The following is a 21,406-nucleotide window of genomic DNA, read 5'->3' on the forward strand; positions in this document are numbered from 1 at the left end:
TCATGTTGCAAAGCAGTGTGTATATATATATATATATCTCTATATCGTGTAGCTGTCATGATTTTAGTGGCCTAATTTTATATTGGCAGAGGTCAAAGGGACTTTTTTTTTTTTTTCGTCTAACAGACCCTATTCCAGCATTTAGCATTTTGAGAGCTTTTCTGGCTTTCACCAAACCTGAAATGATCACACATACTGATCTCACGATTGCTTCCTAGAGTAACAGATGAAGTGTTCAACTTTTTGCTGGTCTGGTACTTCTGCACACTGACCATACGAGAAAGTATCCTCATAAGCAATGGATCAAGGTGAGTCAGTATACATTTGTGTCCAGTAAGAAAACCTCCCACTAGTTATTTGTTGAAGTCTCTGCATCTTTCATTTATTTAGTTGCAAATAATAAAAATACATTTTGACAGAGGCTGGGTGTCACATTACATTTTCACTGCATTTCTGCTTTTTATTCTTCCACAGGATAAAAGGCTGGTGGGTTTCTCACCATTACATATCTACATTTCTATCTGGGGTGATGCTGACATGGTAAGCCCGATAAACCGTAGGTATGGCATTGCAGAGCATCCATATTGAACACTAATTGTTATATCTATGTATTAATTTACAATATTTCTGCTATGTCTTTCTATAGGCCAGATGGACTCATGTATCGGATGTTCCGCAATCAGTTTCTTGCCTTTTCAATATATCAAAGTAAGGACATTGTTATGTATATCACAGTATGTGTATCTAACAGTCTCGCCTTGCCTGACATCTCTATTTTACTAAATAATTGCATTTTTCTAGATAAGTGTGCAGACGTACCCCAACTTGGTAAGGCTACTTTCACACCTGCGTTCGGGTGTCCGCTCGTGAGCTCCGTTTGAAGGGGCTCACAAGCGGCCCCGAACGCAGCCGTCCAGCTCTAATGCATTCTCAGTGGAGGCAGATCCACTGAGAATGCATCAGTCTGGCAGCGTTCAGCCTCCGCTCTGCTCAGTGAGCGGACACCTGAACGCTGCTTGCAGCGTTCGGGTGTCCGCCTGGCTGTGCGGAGGCAAGCGGATCCGTCCAGACTTACAATGTAAGTCAATGGGGATGGATCCGTTTGAAGATGACACTATATGGCTCAATCTTCAAACGGATCCGCCCCCATTGACTTTCGATGTAAAGTCTGGACGGATCCGTTCAGACTACTTTCACACTTAGAAATTTTTCTAAGTTATAATGCAGACGGATCCGTTCTGAACGGATGCAAACGTCTGCATTATAGGAGCGGATCCGTCTGATGTCGCTCCGAACGCTAGTGTGAAAGTAGCCTAATTCTGTCTGACATTGTTCATTCTTTACTGACCAGATTAGGGTCTTTTGGGCTGACTGTTTTTTGCACACAGTGTAGTTCGAGTTTAGTATGAACCTCTATGGCAGAAACTGGTATGAAAAAAAAATTGGCAAACAGAGTTTGACTTTTTAACACCTTAAGGACCAAAACGTTTTTTGGAAACTTGACATGTCACTTTATGTGGTAATAACTTTGGAATGCTTTTACTTATCCAAGCAATTCTGAGATGGTTTTCTCGTGACACATTGTACTTCATGATGGTGAAAAATTTTAGTTGATATAAATCACCTTTATTTAAAAAAAATAATAAAAAATACAAGATTTACCGAAAATTTGTAAAAATCATCTTTTTAAGGCAGTGATGAATCGTAAGAGTTATCCCTTTACATTTCCTATGTGTCCACATTCATGTTTGCATCATTTTGTAAATGCAATTCTATTTAGGATCTTATAAGGCTTAGAATTTTGGAAGAAAATTTCCAAAACCCACTTTTTTAAGGACCACTTTAATTCTAAAGTCACTTTGTGGGGCTTACATAGTGGAAACCACCCATACATGACACCATTGTAGAAACGAAAAGTTATTCAAAACTGATTTTACAAACTTTGTTAACCCTTTTGGTGTTCCACAAGAATTAAAGGAAAAAATTTGAAATTTTTGGGCAGATTTTCAATTAAAATTTTTATTTTACTCTAACACATCAAGGGTTAACGGCCAAATAAAACTCAATATTTATTATCCCGATTCTGCAGTTTACAGAAACCACCCCAAAACTGATGTTCAGTCACACGGCGGGGCGCAGAAGATAAGGAGCGCCATATGGGTTTCTCTGGGATAATTTCAAGTTGCACCCCTAGAGTAGAAACTCTAAAAAAAAAAAAAAGTGACCCCATTTTGAAAATTATAGGATAAGGTGGCACTTGTTTTAGTGCTATTTTAGTATGTCTCTTCTGAGGACAGAGTTCTTAGCGTAGACCAAATAATCAGGTAACAAGGGCAAAACTGGAACGATTAAATCGTTTTATTATAAAGGCTATGCACAGAAAGATACATTAAAACTGACAGATAAATATACTTGCCAGTCGAACAGATTGGTTGGATAGAAATAAGTAAAAGATGGAAATAAATAGAATGTCTGGAAGTTCAAAATTACTGTGTTAGAGTCCAGTAAAAGATAGTCTTTGCAAGGAATAATACACAATGGCGGGGTGCCCGTGTCCAGCGGGCGGTCGTGATGGTTGGCGAGAGGGCACTTTTACTGGGTTTTGTCAAGATAATATCAGATTGATGGATACTTAACCTGGCAGGGGGTGCTCCTAGGGCCAGGAAGAATCTTTTGGCAAGGACTTGCTAATTTTACCTCTGCTCTGTAAGCTATAGCTGGAAAGGTGAATTAACTTCTGGGTTGAGAAAGTTTTTTAACTATTTGTGTGAATGAGGGTTCTTGTGATTCTGTAATTTTAAAACTGGATGCATTCGCGATTTCTTCGGTAATCGGTATTGTCAAGATCGCAAAGCATCACACCAATTACCGGCCATTTAGGACAAGCATTCTCGTTAAATGCCACTGTGTTAGAATTTTAGGTGCAAGTGTAGTTTGACAATGCCCTCGGCACTTTCTGAAAAGGGGGTAGAGCATAAAAGGAGCCTTTTTTTTTTTTTTTTTTTTTTTTTTTTTTTTATAGAGCAGACTGGCGGACCAAAAAATGACACCTAATGAACAAAAACACCATTAGAAAGTCCTGTGTTTCATATTTCCCATAGACCTTCTGCTAACATCTGGAGCTCATGGTTTTAACACAAAGAAGCCACTAAACACAAGTGCTACCGTGGCTTCTAAACGGTTAGAGCGAGGGTGCTCTTTGTGAGATCATGGTGTGCCAGCATCTTAACATTGCAGCCTGGGGCACTTGCCTCTCTAGATGTCAGTATAGCACTGTAGAACGAAAAATAAGTTATGGGTCTTGGGATGCAGAAACACCCCCCCCCCCCCCCCCCAAAGAGTTAATAAAAGTTCTTCTTACTGTAGTAATTCTTGCGTGTTTTCTGTAGGCTGTGTACAATTTCTTCAATATTACTATCAAAGTGGGTGTCTATACAGATTACGTGCACTAGGAGAGCGAAACCATTTAGACCTTACAGTAGGTAAGTGAATGGGAGGGTGATTTGTATTATAGTATGTACTGTCATGAAATATAGTTATGCTTATGATTACTTTTTAATGAAAGGGGTTGTTTTTACAAATATCACTCCAATTTAAATAGAACTCTGACCTTCGCTGCAGGTTCGGCTTCTTTATTATCAGTGACAGGTCTGGCCAATGCTGAGCAAATGTAGTTTTACAAACCGCCATCCAAATAGGTGAACAACCAGCAATGCATGAATGGTCTGGGTCCTCTGAAGTGGAAGCCTTTCTTACACAGTGGCTCTATTCTGGCTTATAAGGCATATGGGGAAGAGACAGCCCCTTTTTTTTTAAAGGTGTTGGAACCCGAACATATGCCCTTCACCCAGGCAGCTCCTCTGAGATGAGCCCCTTAATCATGCACGGCAGGGCTTTTTCTGCAGATTCGGAGATGTACCCGGTACCTGCTAGACTTCCACCTAGCAGTGTTCCCTGTGATGTCACCGGCACTAATGGGCGGGATTTAGCCCTGCCCTTGCCTGTAATACTGGGGCTGTCTGGGTGAAAAAGGGACAACCCCTTTAATGGTCACCATTCTGCATTCCCATTTGCTTTGCTCCACTGTTTCCTAAGGCCTCCTGCACACAAACGTGTGCTGCCTGTTGCTGTATTGCGGACCGCATTTGCGGTTCCGCAATACACGGGCACCATTCCGCATCACAGATGCGGAACCATTCACTTCAATGGGTCCGCAAATCCGGAGATGCGGAACGAAGCACTACGGAGTGTTTCCGCGGGGTTTCGTCCCGTACTTCCGTTCTGCAAAAAGATAGGACATGTTCTATTGTTTCGCGGAACAGCCAGATCGCGGACCCATTAAAGTGAATGGGTTCGCGATCCGCTGCGGCTGCCCCGCGGTTGGTGTTTGTGCATTCAGGCCCGCGTTTTGCCGGCCGCAGCACGGCCACGGGGCACACACGTTCGTGTGCAGGAGGCCTAAGGCTGAGTTCACACTTCAGTTATTTCTATCAGTTATTGTGAGCCAAAACCAGGTGCTGGTCAAAAAGGAAATCTTTCCATTACTGGTTTTGGCTCGCACTCACTGATGGAAATAACCGAAGTCTGAACTTGGATCCGGTCACTGTCTTTTTTTTGGTTCTTAACCTACTTATCAACACCAGCCCCCCTACAAAGGCGTTTATCTAAACCTCATACTAGGGATCGACTGATTTTTTTTTTAGGACAGATACCGATAATTTGTGAACTTTCAGGCCGATAGCCGATAATTTATACCGATATTCTGGGAATTTTCATTTTTGAGAAAAAAAAAAAAATCCTACACAAATCTGCTGAAAATTAATATGTTTATTGTTAATGTATTTTTTTTGTTTATTGTTAATGTGTATTTTTTTTTTATAAATCTTTTTCATTTATACTTAATTTTTTTTTTTTTTTTTTACTAACTTTTAACCCCCTTAGGGACTAGAACCTTTGTCCTATTCACCCTGATGGATCTCTATCAGGGTGAATAGGATCTCACACTGTCCCTGCTGCTCTGTGCATAGTGCACACAGCAGCATGGAGCTGAACATGGCAGCCAGGGCTTCAATAGCGTCCTGGCTGCCATGGTAACCGATCGGAGCCCCAGGCTTACACAGCTGGGGCTCCGATCGGAGGAGCAGGGGAGAGGGGATCCTGTGGCCACTGCCACCAATGATTAATACTGGGTGGGGGGGGGGGGGGGGGGGCGCACTGCGCCATCAATGTTTTATACTATTGGCCGGGATGGGGGTGGGGGGCGCACTGCGCCACCAATGATTAATACTGGGGGGCTTGGGGGGGCGCACTGCGCCACCAATGAAGATAAGTCTATCGATCATTCATATACAGGAGGCGGGAGCTGGCTGCAGAATCACATAGCCGGCTCCCGACCTCTATCAGCGGTAGCTGCGATCCACGGCACCTGAGGAGTTAACTACCGCGGACCGCAGCTATTGCTCATAGAGGTCGGGAGCCGGCTATGTGATTCTGCAGCCAGCTCCCGCCTCCTGTATATGAATGAATGAAAGGCTTATCTTCATTGGTGGCGCAGCGGCCACAGCCCCTCCCCTCCTCTTATGTTCTATCCCCTCATTGGCGGCAGCAGCAGCACAGGGGGAGGAGACACTGCTTCCTTCTCCCCTGTGCTGCGGAGGGAACACAGAGAGCGCTGTCAGCAGCGCGTTCTGTGTTCCCCATACGTTATCGGTATATCGGCAAAATTGATGCAGATACCGATAACGTTCAAAATCCTCAATATCGGCCGATAATATCGGCCAAACCGATAATCGGTCGATCCCTACCTCATACAAGTTATATAGCACATTACAGTAACTTCCTCCTAATAGCTAATCGGCATCATCTAAATTACATCCTTTTTGCTAAAATACTAGTCACGCATTAAAGGAAAATTGTGAATATTCTGTGATATTTAACTCTTTACTTGCTCATATATATGTAGATTTTTAGTCTGTAGATGAAACTACTGATAAAAGCACAATGAATGCTATTAATGTTTTATTGTGTATCCTTCCTATTCCAGAAGGGTTTCAGTCTTGGATGTGGCGAGGACTCACATTTCTACTACCCTTTCTGTTTTTTGGCCATGTAAGTTGTTTTCTTATTTAAACTGCACTGTATATAAAGGGGTTGTGCAAGGAACAGATATTCTCCACTATCCACTCCATTGCAGTGGCATGACTTAAAGGGGTTGTCTCGCTTCAGTAAGTGGTATTTATCATGTAGAGAAAGTTTATTACAAGGCACTTACTAATGTATTGTGATTTTTCCATATTGCTTCCTTTGCTGGCTGGATTCATTTTTCCATCACATTATAAACTGCTCGTTTCCATGGTTACAGACCACCCTGCAATCCATCAGTGGTGGACGTGCTTGCACACTATAGGAAAAAACACTGGCCTATGTGCGCTCCCATGGTCCCGACCACGAGAGAGGCTGATGCTTTTTCCTATAGTGTGCAAGCACGCCCACCATTGATGGATTGCAGGGTGGTCTGTAACCATGGAAACTGCTGGCTGAATTAATTTTTCCATCACATTATACACTGCTAGTTTCCATGGTTACAGCCCACCCTGCAATCCATCAATGGTGGGCGTGCTTGCACACTATAGGAAAAAGCATCAGCGCCTCTGGTGGTCGGGACCATGGGAGCGCACATAGGCTAGTGTTTTTTCCTATAGTGTGCAAGCACGACCACCACTGATGGATTGCAGGGTGGTCTGTAACCATGGAAATGAGCAGTTTATAATGTGATGGAAAAATGAATTCAGGAAGCAATATGGATAATAACAATACATTAGTAAGTGCCTTGTATTAACTTTCTCTACATAATAATAAATGCCACTTGCTGATGTGAGAACACCTTAAACTTAAAGGCTTTATTATGCCAGTGACTACGCTCATCGATCTTGTGGCCTGGGAGCAGTTCAGCACCTACTGAAGTGAATGGGGCTGAGCTGCAACACCAAGTTTATCCGCTATACAATGTACGAAGCTGTGCTTGGTAAGCTGCGAGAAGGCAGCGGCACTCACAGGAGCGCTGCTGCCTTCTTAAAACAGCTGATGGGTAGGTGTTCCATGTGTCGGACCCCCACCCATCAGATACTAATGACCTATCCTGAGGATAGGTCATCAATAAAAATAAAAAAAATCTTGGAAAACTTTTTAATATTATTCTGGCCCCAGACCCTAGGGCCACCTTCTTACACTGTGCTTCCACCATATGTATCAGACTCTGGTGCCCATTAGAAACTATTGCTTCTGCATGCATTACTATATATCAGAATAAGAAGCACCAACCTGAGTCTGTCTGTCATTTGAAGCAAGCGCATAGCCCTACCTAGAGGCTCAATAGGTTGGCCTGGACCTATAGAAGTGGAAAGACTCAGATTTTCTTAAAACTACTCCCTAGACAGCTTAATCTGCTCAGAATATGACGGAGCTGGCAAAAACTTTTATTTTTTTATTTTTTATTCTCCTGTAAGGATTTTATTTTATTTCTATGCTTCTTCTACATAATGAATATTTGATTTGCTTGACTCAGACAGCAGGGTGCAGCACTGACCCACAAAACCAGCATTGGCATGTGCTGTGCTTATTGTACGACTTATGTGCTCTTGACTTGTAACTATTACAGTTTTTTTTCCCTAGTTTTGGCAGCTGTATAATTCGGTCACACTATTTGAACTGTCTAGACATGAAGCATGCAAAGAGTGGCAGGTAATGTATACATTATTATCTTCTGCACAAGTTAAAGGGGTTGTCACTTCAGCAAATAGCATTTATTATGTAGAGGAAGTTAATACAAGGCACTTACTAATGTATTGTGATTGTCCATATTGCTTCCTTTGCTGGCTGGCTTTTCCATCATATTATGCACTGCTCGTTTCCATGGTTATGACCACCCTGCAATCCAGCAGCTGTGGCCATGCTTGCACACTGTAGAAAAAAGAGCCGGCCTATGTGCGCTCCCACGGTCCCGGCTACCAGAGAGGCCAGTACTTTTTTCTATAGTGTGCAAGCACAACCACCATGAATGGATTGCAGGGTGGTCATAACAATGGAAACAAGCCGTGTATAATATGATGGAATGAATCCAGCCAGTAAAGGAAGCAATATGGACAATCACAGTACATTAGTAAGTGCCTTGTATCAACTTTCTGTACATGATAAATGCCACTTGCTGAGACAACCCCTTTAAGAGACAATTATATTTATCTTTCTAAATACATCATTATACTGTATGATTGACTGTTAAAGGGGAATACAGGAGAATGTTGTCAGGTAAGTTCAGGGGCTAATGTGATGAAGACAAGTTACTTTGTTTCTGATGTCACTTGCAGCTTCGCCATCTCTTACAGAGATACCAATCAGGAAGTATATGTGGCCTCTGTCACATTTTTGGAGGGTGCTTTTTCTTTCTACTAAAGAGGCGAGGATATGAGCATTTGTACATCGATCCCTGTACCTAATTAGGGCATTTGCTTACTGGCCCCTGGAGTGCAGAGATTTATGGTCTTTTTGGTTCTGGTCATTGTGCCACAGTGAGATGCCTCTTATATCTAAACCCGATGAAGGAGACAGGTCACTCAAGAAACGCGTAGCCCCAGTAAAGGGGTTTTGTACAACATTTGCTTGGAGACCCTCATTGCCAGTAGCATGGTCGACTCCCCCCTTCCTTTTTCTGGATACAGGGCGACATGTGGAAAAAAACCACTGGTAGATCCTTTAGGCCTCATGCACATGACTGTGCCGTTTTATTTGCGGTGCGCGGATCCGCAAAAAAACGTAAGCCACCCGTGTGCCTTCCACAATTTGCGGAATGGGCGGCCCATTGTAGAAATGCCTATTCTTGTCCGCAAAACGGATGAGAATAGGACATGCTATATTTTTTTTGCGGGGCCACGGAATGGAGCAACGGATTCGGACAGCACACAGAGTGCTGTCCGCATCTTTTGCGCCCCATTGAAGTGAATGGGTCCGCATCCGAGCCGCCAAAACGGTGGCTCGGATGTGGACCCAAACAACGGCCGTGTGCATGAGGCATTAGACTAAGAAATGGTCGGCTTCACCTATAGTGGACCCGCCAGTTTCCCGCTTGGTTAAACGTACTACCTTGCCCCATCCGCTATTGGCTTCTTTTTCTGATATCAAAGGTAAGAAGCTGGAAGCGTTTGCAAAATCTGCCTTTGAAGCAGTGGGCACAGCGCTGCAACCGTTGTTTGCCTCTACATGGGTGAGCAAGGCTATGGGAGTGGGCAAGTAATTTACATCAGGATCTCGACTCCGGAGTCCCCTCGGGGGAACTTGCAGATGTGGCCCTGCAGCTCTCGCATGCCAGTGCATATATTTGAAGCATCTTTTGATACGGCCAGGTTTATGGCTCGCTCATCAACCCTGTTGGTGGCTATTCGCCGTACCCTATGGCTCTCCTGCTGGGCTGCAGATAATGCTCCAAAGCGGACCCTGACAGCCCTCCCCAGACTTTTTGGTAAGCGCCTGGATGAGATCATTTTGGACGCTACAGGTGGTAAGAGCACCCATTTACCACAGAACAGGGGGTGGTCTAATAGGTCAAAAAAGCAGACCTGGAAGTCCTAATTTAGTTGGTGCGAGCGGTGACAGCTGTCTCCCGTTCGTTTTTCTTTGCCGCGACTTTTGGCTTTCCTGCAGTCGGGCATGGACTTGGGGCTGGCTCTCTGCTCCCTCAAAGGGCAAGTGTCGGCTCTCCATTTTTATTTTATTTTTTCAGCGGAATTTAGCTTCGCTTTCGGCGGTTCAGACTTTTCTGCAGGGGGTGGCGCATGCTGTGCCCCCCTTCCATCCTCCATTGGATCCTTGGGATCTTAATCTAGTGCTCAACGCTCTCCAATCTTCTCCATTTGAGCCTTTGCAGCAGGTGTTGCTGCGCTTCCTGTCTTTATAAGGTGACTTCTATCCGTAGATCGTTGTATAAGAAGACCGCGCTGCTGCTCACTTCTCTGAGCCTCCTTTTTTTTTTCGGTACAGAGCAAATATCTGGCATGGAAACGGCCTATCGAGCTCTACAGATGGGCATCTCTCCTCTACCCAACCGTCCTGTAGGTAATCAAGGAATCGCAACCATAGTGAAGCACTGACTTCCTCCGTACATTAAAAATGTTTTATTATACTCAAATGGAAACTTTATTAAAACATATGTGGACAATCACAGGTATCGCCTGACCCGGGTTTCGCTTACACGCTTCTTCAGGAGCGAACACCTGCACTCCAAATGACCAACCTTATAAACTCCTCATAGTCCCACCCCTTATCCACATCATTTAATCATACACAATTGGAACCACAAATCAATATAAACAAAAAATTAAAAACAAAAACATCCTCGCTAATCTATTTTTACCACCCACTCTTGTACATAATATTAGCTACAGTCCTGATCAAAAATTTAAGACCACTTGAAAAATGGCAAAAAAAATTATATTTAGCATGGCTGGATCTTAACAAGGTTCCAAGTAGAGCTTCAACATGCAACAAGAAGAAATGGGAGTGAGACAAAACATTTTTTGAGCATTCAATCTAATGAAAACAACGAATAAACTGAAACAGGCTGGACCACACCTCCAAAAAAAAAAACTAATGCACATCTGGACTCTCTGCAACATCTGGACATAGCCAGCGGCCGTTTGACGCCCCTGCACTTCCTGAAGCTCCATTGTTCCACTGAAGGAAAAAGCACCCCAGACCATTATGACGCCCCCTCCACTGTTGCGCGTAGAAAACATCTCAGGTGGGATCTGCTTGTCATGCCAGTAACGTTGGAAACCATCAGGACCATCAAGGTTAAAAAAAAATTCTCATCAGAGAATAAATCTTTCTTCCACCTTTGAATGTCCCATGTTTGGTGCTCTCTTGCAAAGTCCAAACGAGCAGTTCTGTGGCGTTCAAGGAGACGAGGTCTTTGAAGACGCTTTTTGTTTTTGAAGCCCTTCAGTCTCAGATGCCATCTGATGGTTATGGGGCTGCATTCAGCACCAGTAAGAGCCTTAATTTTGGTCGAGGATCGTCCAGTGTCTTGACGGACAGCCAATTGGATCCTCCGGCTCACTGCTGATGACATTTTTTTGGGTCTTCCACTTGACTTTTTTGTTCCATAACCCTCAGGATCATTTAAGAAATTCCAAATGACTGTCTTACTGCATCCCACCTCAGCAGCGATGGCGCGCTGTGAGAGACCCTGCTTATGCAGTTCAACAACCCGACCACGTTCAAAAAGGGAGAGTTTTTTTGCCTTTGCCATCACAACGTGTGACTACCTGACAGAAACTGGCAATGAATCCACATCTTTGCACAGATTTGGCCTTTTAAAGGCATGTGGTCCTACAATTTGGATCAGCTGAAAAACAGCCTGTTTCAGTTTAATCGTTATTTTCAATTGAATGCTCAAATTTTTTTTTTGTTAGCTATAAAGGAAATACGCCGGTATCATTCACAAAAGTAACCGGTCACCTGATGACACGCGTGATCCAGGTCACCTTACAGAATCCAACCAACCACTGCTTGGTACCACCCCTTTCAACCGAAGGTCCTACCTCAATAGCACTGCCGGTATGTATCGTACAGAACTAAATTAAGCATGGTTTCAAATCACACAATATTTAGTCCATTAGGTTGTAGTGTCCTTAGATTGTACATCCACTCTACCTCCCTCTTACTAATTTTACTCTCTTCTGATGGCATCTCGCAAAATGAATGGAAACACCATGCGTTTCTAGTCCTTTCTTTATATTGCGTATATGCTCTTGGACCCGAGTCTTAAGTTTCCTGGTGGTTCTCCCTACGTACTGGAGGCCTCTTCTATCCGTAGAGTGTTGGAACTCGCGGCTCTGTCACGTCGGTCACCCTTCCTGATCCTCCATCAGGATAAGGTGGTCCTTCGCCTTGTGCAGTCCTTCCTACTGAAGGTGGTGTCGGAATTCCATCTAAATGAGATTATTCTACCTTCATTTTGTCCAGACCGTCTCATCCTCTGGAGCAGTTGCTCCATACCCTGGATTTAGTACGCGCCGTTTCGGCTTTATCTGTCTCAGACGGCATCTTTCAGGCAGACAGATTCCCTGTTTGTGATTCCAGAGGGGCCGAGACGAGGGCTGGCAGCGTCAAACATTTTCATTTTCCGATGGATTTGTTTGGCTATTGTGCAAGCGTACTGCGTTGATGACCGGGCCGTGCCCTTCCTGGTGACTGCTCATTTGGCTCAGGCAGTGGGGGCCTCTTGGACGGTGCATCATGGGGCTTCTGCCCTCCAGGTGTGTAAGGCGGCTACTTGGTTGTCTTTGCATACTTTTTCCAAGTTTTCTAGAGTGCACACCTTTTGCGTCTGCTGAGAACTAGATTTTTGTACTTGCTGTAAAATCAGTTTCCCTTTCCGTTCATTGCGGGACACAGCCTCCACCAATTCTTTTGTTTAAGGGCCTTTTCGGGCCTGTGTGGTTCCGTGTTTGTACATAGTGTGATTTCTTGTCTCTGGCTTCTCCTACTGCTTTTGCACTAACTGATTTAGCTTGGTCCCTGTAGAAAGAGTATAGCTGAAGAGTGAGGAGCCCAATAAACGTAAGAGAAACAGATTTTACAGTAAGTACAAAAATCTAGTTTTTCCATTTAAAAAAAGTATATGGTAGTGCTGTATGGTTACATTTAGAGATGAGCAAATTTCAGGTTATGAAGGTGACTACTTCCCTGCATAACAGAAACGGAATGGATCCGTTTTGCAGCCCTTTGATTTCTATTATGCTTGAATGCCTCTAAAGGCATTCTGTCATAGAATTGCGTTATGGTCCGTGGTAATGGAATCCATAACGCAATTCACCTTTTACCAGTAAACAAAGAGTAAACGAATTTCAGAATATGAAATTCGCTCATCTTTAGTTACATTTCACAGCAGTCAGGTTTTGCTTGTCTTATTAAAGATAATGCACCCTTTTATTGGTTTAATATTGTATGATCTTTTAACATGATTATGCTTTCTATATACAATCAGTGCTGTATTTCTCAATAAAATGTGGCATATGTGAAGTCTTTAACTTTATTTTTTAGGAGACCTTTGTGTCTGAAGGTGGATTTAAAAATAGTTTTTATTGGCATTTTTCAATTTTTTTTTCTTCATTTGTGGCGGTTTTTGCACATTTTGATTCTTTCTGCCATTTTTTTTTCTTTTTTCTTTTGAAAATCACCAATTCCAGATGTTAGTTGACAGTATGGTAAATATGAAATGCAGGACATGCAATTTTATGCATATGTACAGTCATGGCCAAAAGTTGAGAATTACATAAATATTGGAAAATTGGAAAAATTGCTGCTTAAGTTTTTATAATAGCAATTTGCATATACTCCAGAATGTTATGAAGAGTGATCAGATGAATTGCATAGTCCTTCTTTGCCATGAAAATTAACTTAATCCCCAAAAAAACTTTCCACTGCATTTCATTGCTGTCATTAAAGGACCTGCTGAGATCATTTCAGTAATCGTCTTGTTAACCCAGGTGAGAATGTTGACGAGCACAAGGCTGGAGATCAATGTCAGGCTGATTGGGTTAAAATGGCAGACTTGACATGTTAAAAGGAGGGTGATGCTTGAAATCATTGTTCTTCCTTTGTGAACCATGGTGACCTGCAAAGAAACTCGTGCAGCCATCATTGCGTTGCATAAAAATGGCTTCACAGGGAAGGATATTGTGGCTACTAAGATTGCACCTCAATCAACAATTTATAAGATCATCAAGAACTTCAAGGAAAGAGGTTCAATTCTTGTTAAGAAGGCTTCAGGGCGTCCAAGAAAGTCCAGCAAGCGCCAGGATCGTCTCCTAAAGAGGATTCAGCTGCAGGATCGGAGTGCCACCAGTGCAGAGCTTGCTCAGGAATGGCAGCAGGCAGGTGTGAGCGCATCTGCACGCACAGTGAGGCAAAGACTTTTGGAAGATGGCCTGGTGTCAAGAAGGGCAGCAAAGAAGCCACTTCTCTCCAAAAAAAACATCAGGGACAGATTGATCTTCTGCAGAAAGTATGGTGAATGGACTGCTGAGGACTGGGGCAAAGTCATATTCTCCGATGAAGCCTCTTTCCGATTGTTTGGGGCATCTGGAAAAAGGCTTGTCCGGAGAAGAAAAGGTGAGTGCTACCTGTGTCATGCCAACAGTAAAGCATCCTGAGACCATTCATGTGTGGGGTTGCTTCTCATCCAAGGGAGTGGGCTCACTCACAATTTTGCCCAAAAACACAGCCATGAATAAAGAATGGTACCAAAACACCCTCCAACAGCAACTTAATCCAACAACAGTTTGGTGAAGAACAATGCATTTTCCAGCACGATGGAGCACCGTGCCATAAGGCAAAAGTGATAACTAAGTGGCTCAGGGACCAAAACGTTGACATTTTGGGTCCATGGCCTGGAAACTCCTCAGATCTTAATCCCATTGAGAACTTGTGGTCAATCCTCAAGAGGCGGGTGGACAAACAAAAACCCACTAATTCTGACAAACTCCAAGAAGTGATTATGAAAGAATGGGTTGCTATCAGTCAGGAATTGGCCCAGAAGTTGATTGAGAGCATGCCCAGTCGAATTGCAGAGGTCCTGAAAAAGAAAGGCCAACACTGCAAATACTGACTCTTTGCATAAATGTCATGTAATTGTCGATAAAAGCCTTTGAAACGTATGAAGTGCGTGTAATTATATTTCACTACATCACAGAAACAACTGAAACAAAGATCTAAAAGCAGTTTAGCAGCAAACTTCGTGAAAACTAATATTTGTGTCATTCTCAAAACTTTTGGCCACGACTGTACACTTTCAAGTTGTGAGTTTATAGCATGTTGAGCCAAAAGGCATTTAATTCAGGTGTTTTCTATCTCCTTTAAAGGGAACAAAACGCCTAAAAAAAAAGTCATCCTCAGTTAGTTGTTCAAGCAAATGCCATAAATAACATATTTGGTATGGGGAAAAACATCAGGCCGCATTCACATCAGTTTTTTATTTTCCAGTCTTCTGATCCATCAGAAGAGCAGGAAAGAAACGGACTGATCCTTTATTTGGCGCATCCATTGTGCCCATTTTGCATCCATTTGTAAGTTCTGCCAGTGATCCATTATTGTGGAAACGAAAAAGTCCTGCGAGGAGGACTTTTTCTCCCATCCAAAATAATGGATCTCTGACGAAAGTGACACAAATAGATGAAAAATGAGCAGTACAGATGCTTGAAATAAGAGCTCATGCACACAGACAGACCTTTTTTGTAGGTCTGCAATTGCGTGTCCACTAGACACTGATACCGGCTGCTTGTGTTGCGGAGCGGAATGTCCTGCCTTCTGTAGAACTGTCCTATCCTTGTCGGCAAAACTGACAAGAACAGGACATGTTCTGCTTTAGTTTTTTGTGGGGCCGCTTAAAGGGCTTCTGTCACCCCCCCCCCCCCCCCCCAAAAAACTCATTTTTGGCCATATTAAAATCCTTATTGTACGACTATTCCCTATATAGGGCTCTTACCTTGTTCTGTGGCTTTGTTTCATTAAAAATCGAGCTTTTAAAATATGCAAATTACTGCTGCATCCTCCTTTTAAAAAAACACCCCCTTCCTCCTGTTGATTGACAGGGCCAGCGAACGCTCTCCTCCTCCGGCTGGCCCTGTCAGCATTTCAAATCCTGCGCCTTACGTGTCTTCATTCGGCGCAGGCGCTCTGAGAGGAGGACGCTCGCTTCCTCAGAGTGCCTGCGCCAATGACGTCTTCTCTTTCGGGTTTAGAGCGGCGCCCAGGGATAAGTGCAGTGAGATCCCTGGGCGCTGCTGTACAGATCATGACACTTAGTTCAGAATGTTTGGACCGATAAAGTCCTCTTATAGTACTATGTCTATTTTGGCATTAACCACCTCAGCTCCCCTAGCTTAAAACCCCTTAAAGGGAACCTGTCACCAGGTTTTTTTTGCATAGAGCTGGGGACATGGGCTGCTAGATGGCGCTGCAAAATCCTGGATGCAAGTGAGCAAAAGTCCATACAATGAAATAGAAGAAAAAGTGGATTGCGCTGCAGGAGAGTATACTAGAAATAATCAAAGTCACAGAGTTATTTTCTTCCTCTGTAAATCTTCAGTCAAAAGGATTCATCCATGAACATCAAACACAAACTGGGATCTAGAATTCTGAAATAAAATAGAGACCGCACGATGGTGTAGTAACTTCAAACAGAGTGCAACCTAAATACAGGTTATACTCACAAAACTCAGATGGTAATAAGTATAGAGAGCCGGCTCAGCGCTATCAAGGACCCAGGAGCTGCACACCTCAGCTGCAGTTCACCAGACCCGACGGATGAATAGAATCTTGAATCGTTTCCACAGGCACAGGCTGGATCTCCAGGTAAAACCACTTTAGGCAGAATGTCAAACTTTGCACTCCTCAGCGTCTCAGAAGGAAAGATATCAGCCAATGGTGAAGTATATACCACAAGGTTGAATAAAAATGGATTTATTATACTCACAAACAGAAGTTTTGGAGCAAATTTAAAACAGGTATAAGGTGCCCGACCCGGGTTTCGCCATAATGCTTCGTCTGGGGCGTGTGTTCCTAATTACATGCAGCTGAATAAAAAGGATCATGAAGATCCAGAGTACCTCCCTTGTTGGGCGTCATAGAACTTACAACAAATATAGACCACATCTAAAATATATAAATAGACACAAAAATGCTGCCTCTCCCGCAAATAGACGGGTATACAACTTGAAAGAGTTGTGATTACTAAAAAACTTTTAAAATAAAGTAATTTCTCTTTTTAAAAAAATAAATAAATAAATAAACACAAATAGATACAATCATCTCGGGACCAATAGCTTACTATCATAAAAGCACAAACCTCTTGTAGAAACATCCTCAATTTAAACTATGCAAGCATTTACTGTACATCGCATTCTATATTAAGACCCTGGGGTTGGATGGTGTTTAAAAGAAACATCCATTCCACCTCCCTTTTATTCAGTATTGAAATGAAATCCCTCCCCCCCCCCGTATAGGGGTACGGACCAGCTCAATACCGGTAAAAAGGAGCCCTCTGGGATTTTTTTGGTGGTGAATTTTAAAGTGAAGGGAGACACTATGGGTCTCCAGACCCTTTTTAATATTTCGGATATGTTCTTGCACTAGGGTCTTTAAACTACGTGTGGTTCTGCCCACATATTGGAGGCCACAAGGGCACTCTAACAGATATATGACACCCACATTATTGCATGACAGATTGCCTTTTATTTTAAAACTACTACCTATTCTTTTATTAGATACTACGGAGTCCACACAAATCTTTCGATCTTTAAAGATGCTGTTTTTGCAAGGTATGCAAAAACCGCACCATGTGAATTTACTCCTATGCGCAAAAGGATGTTTTTTATTGGTAGCAAAGCTAGCGCTATGTACTAGCTTGTTTGTTAAATTGCTAGCTCTTTTAAAAACTAAAAAAGGTTTTTCTGGGAGATCCTTATTCAAAACCGGATCATTCTGAAGTATGTGCCAGTTTTTATTAATCATCTGTTTGATAAAACCCGCTTGGTTGTTGTATTGTGTTATGAACCTATATCTGGAATCTATCTTTTTTCCTTCACTATTTTTGTCCTCACTTCTTATATCACCTATAATCGGGGTAACTTGCCGCTTATCTTCTATTGCTTTTATACAGTCATCCAAATGATCTTCTTGATATCCTTTTTGGAGGAATCTAGTTTTGATCATTCTTCCCTGTTCCTTATAGTCTTCCAATTTGGTGCAATTCCTCAATATCCGTTGGAACTGACTTTTGGGGATGTTTCTGAGCCAAGAAGGATGATGGCAGCTATTCAATTCTATATAGGTGTTAACATCCACAATTTTAAAAAAGGTTTTGGTTTTGAGCCTATTGTCCTCAAAAAAGATAACTAAATCCAAAAAATCGACAGAAGTGTCGCTAATTTGGCTGGTAAACTTGAGGTTGAAAAAATTCTTGTTAATATCAACTATAAAGGACTCAAGCCCCTCTTTTTCACCTGACCAGATAAGGAGACAGTCATCGATGTATCTGCGCCAAATTAATAGGCGCCCCTTTCCCAGATCTTTGTCGAGGATTGTGTCTATTCTCTCCCTTTCCCACATGGTCATGAATAAATTTGCCAGGCTTGGGGTGAATTTCGCCCCCATCGCCACGCCAGAGTGCTGGAGATAGAACTGGTCATTATGTAGAAAATAGTTATGGGTGAGGCAGAAAGTTACACAATCCAGAACAAAGTCTTTTTGTGCTGTCCCCATCTGTATATCATGGTCAAGTGCCTCCCTCACTCCCCTTTATACCTAGATCTTGCGGTATACAGGTATATAGAGAGGAGACATTGACCGTGGCTAACCATATGGTACCTTGCAGTGATCCTATTTCTTCAATCAAACTGATGACACTAGCAGAATTTTTCAAATATGATGGGGCGATTATAACATGTTTTTGCAAAAAATAGTCAATGTATTCTGAGACTCTACTGTTCAGGGAATCAATCCCTGAAACAATGGGTCTTCCAGGAGGGTGTATGGGATCTTTATGTATTTTCGGTAGGAAATATATTACCGGCGTAACCGGATTTTTTATAGAAAGATATTCAAATTCTTTTTTGTTTAGAACATAATTCTCTAAACCTCTCAAGTATAATGTCAAGTTCTTTTTTTATAGACATTTAATGGATTATTCTTAAGTACCAGATAAGTGTCTTTGTCAGACAATAATCTGTTCATTTCTGCCATATACTGCTCTACATCCATAAGAACCACCCCCCCCCCCTCCCTTATCGGCAGGTTTTATGACCATTTGGTCATTTTTTTTTCAAGTTTTTTCAGAGCCTCTTTTTCTTTATAAGAAAGATTATATTTTATTGGTTTGCTGTTAATGTTCTCTAAACCATTTAAAAGGCTCCTCTTGAAGGCATCTATACACATTATTTTTATTCCTAGGACAGAATTTCGATTTATTTCGAAAGTCTGTGTGTACGACCCCTACCATATTTTCACTATTCTCACTATTTTTTACCTGCGGGGGCTGGATATTGAGATGATATTTTGCTATGTTCAATTTCCTAATGAATTTATGGATGTCTAGAAAGGCTAAATTTATTGATCCCACTACTAGGAGCAAATTTCAGCCCCTTTTGTAACACGTTTTTTTCTTCTTCTGAGAGCAAATATTTACTTAAGTTAAATATTCCTATTGTGTCCCTTTGCATTTTTTGCCTTTCTGAATCTGATTCCTTTCCCCTTCTGCAACCTCTGTCCTCGGTGTAGCCTCTTTTTAATGGTGTTCTTTTTTGAGGCAAATTCGATGTTACTATCATTTTTTCCATTTGGGGATCCCTCTGCACCCCTCGTATACTCTGATGGGGAAAATTTTGGCTCAAAGTTGCTGCATGGTGGTTTGAGGTGGATGGGTTTTCATCTTTAATAATCGTTGATTAGTGTTTTTAACACCTTCCTCATCCTTCTGATTTTGTTCTTTTGGCTCTATACTACTTGGTCTATTTTCATCTACACTAAGATGGTCAGATAGTCCTACTTTAGCAGGGTTAAAACCCTTCTTATTTTTAGGAGGATCTTTACAATTATTTAATCTTAATTGGTCCCTAGTAGGATAATTATTCCTATTCCTATTCTGAATAGGTGCATTAAAATGTCCCCTATGATTGTATGTATAAGGTGCTCCTGTGTTATATTGGTTATATTTATAAAATTGATAATTTTGGGTTAAAACGTGGTGTATATTCATTCTCCCACCTCGTGGGAGCATACCAATCTTTTGGCTGCTCTTCATAAAAGCTCCTATTATTAAACTCGCCATTTCCCATCAAAGATGGAGGATGTTGTGTATGACTTCTGATATTGATTCTTTCATTCTGTTTGCGGTTCCCATAAACGTTCTCAGATGTATCTACATCTACTTCTATCAATCCTTTATGTTCCATATTGACCGTCGATTTCCATTTATATATTTTGTTTTTAAGATAATCCTCACAAACTTTTAGGTATTTTTTGCATTTTTGAAGATTTACATAGGAAGAAAATAACTCTGTGACTTTGATCATTTCTAGTATACTCTCCTGCAGCGCAATCCACTTTTTCTACTATAATAGAAAATGCCTTTTCTGGTCCGCAATTGCAGGAACGAAATTGCAGATCCCGAAAATGCGGATCCAGGAAATGTGTATTTGCATCCGTTCCAGCCCCATTGAAAGTGAATGGGTCCGCAAATTGCGGAACGAATGCGGACCCAAATTACGGACGTGTGAATGGACCCTAGCTCGCGCATCGCGAGATTTCGGCGCTCCAGCTCTGTGACGTCAGCCAGCAAGGAGGAGATTCAGAGGACGCGGGGCGGTGCTGCGCTCAGAAAATTGGACTCCTCTCCGGACACAGGACTCATATCAGGTTCATTTGCATATGGATCAAAATGGTTTTTCAACACAATAAAAGCACAGAGAGCTATGGGGAATGGATATTGCAGATGTGCTAGCGGCCATGTCCCCAGCTCTATGCACAAAATCCTGGTGACAGGTTCCCTTTAATGACCAGACCACTTTTTACAATTCTGCACTACACTACTTTCACGGTTTATTGCTCGGTCATACAACTTACCACCCAAATGAATTTTACCTTCTTTTCTTCTCACTAATAGAGCTTTCATTTGGTGGTATTTCATTGCTGCTGACATTTTTACTTTTTTTGATATTAATCAAAATTGACCGAAATTGTTGCAAAAAAAATGTAATTTTTCACTTTCTGTTGTAAAATCTTTCAAATTGTGAATTTCCACATTTTGAAGCAGCTCTGACTTTCTGAGCACCTGTCATGTTTCCTGAGGTTCTACAATGCCCAGACAGTGGAAACACCCCACAAATGACCCCATTTCGGAAAGTAGACACCCTAAGGTATTCGCTGATGGGCATAGTGAGTTCATGGAAGTTTTTATTTTTTGTCACAAGTTAGCGGAAAATGATGATTTTTTTATTTCTTACAAAGTCTCATATTCTACTAACTTGTGACAAAAACTAAAATTTTACATTAACTCGCCATGCCCCTCCAAAATGGGGTCACTTGTGGGGTATTTATACTGCCCTGGCATTTTAGGGGACCTAAAGCGTGAGAAGTAGTTTGGAATCCAAATGCGTAAAAAATGCCCTGTAAAATCGTAAAGGTACTCATTGGAATTTGGGCCGCTTTGCGCACCTAGGCTGCAAAAAAGTGTCACACATGTGGTATCGCCGTACTCAGGAGAAGTAGCGCAATGTGTTTTGGGGTGTATTTTTACATATACCCATGCTGGGTGAGATAAATATCTCTGTAAAATGACAACTTTGTAATGGGAAAA

General features: G+C 42.1%; 1 protein-coding gene across 1 annotated transcript in view; it reads left to right on the forward strand.

Annotated features, from left to right (window-relative positions):
* The window catches only part of TMEM120B (transmembrane protein 120B), a 66,623-nt gene that overhangs the window by 33,994 nt on the left and 11,223 nt on the right, over window positions 1-21,406 (forward strand). The window contains exons 6-11 of the mRNA XM_040416133.1: window positions 219-308; window positions 475-540; window positions 647-708; window positions 3,390-3,482; window positions 6,044-6,108; window positions 7,672-7,740. Of these exons, the coding sequence (XP_040272067.1) occupies window positions 219-308; window positions 475-540; window positions 647-708; window positions 3,390-3,482; window positions 6,044-6,108; window positions 7,672-7,740 (445 nt within the window). The remainder of the gene's footprint in view (window positions 1-218; window positions 309-474; window positions 541-646; window positions 709-3,389; window positions 3,483-6,043; window positions 6,109-7,671; window positions 7,741-21,406) is intronic.

This window comes from Bufo bufo, chromosome 2 (genome assembly GCF_905171765.1).
Source record: "Bufo bufo chromosome 2, aBufBuf1.1, whole genome shotgun sequence".
NCBI classification, from domain to species: domain Eukaryota; kingdom Metazoa; phylum Chordata; class Amphibia; order Anura; family Bufonidae; genus Bufo; species Bufo bufo.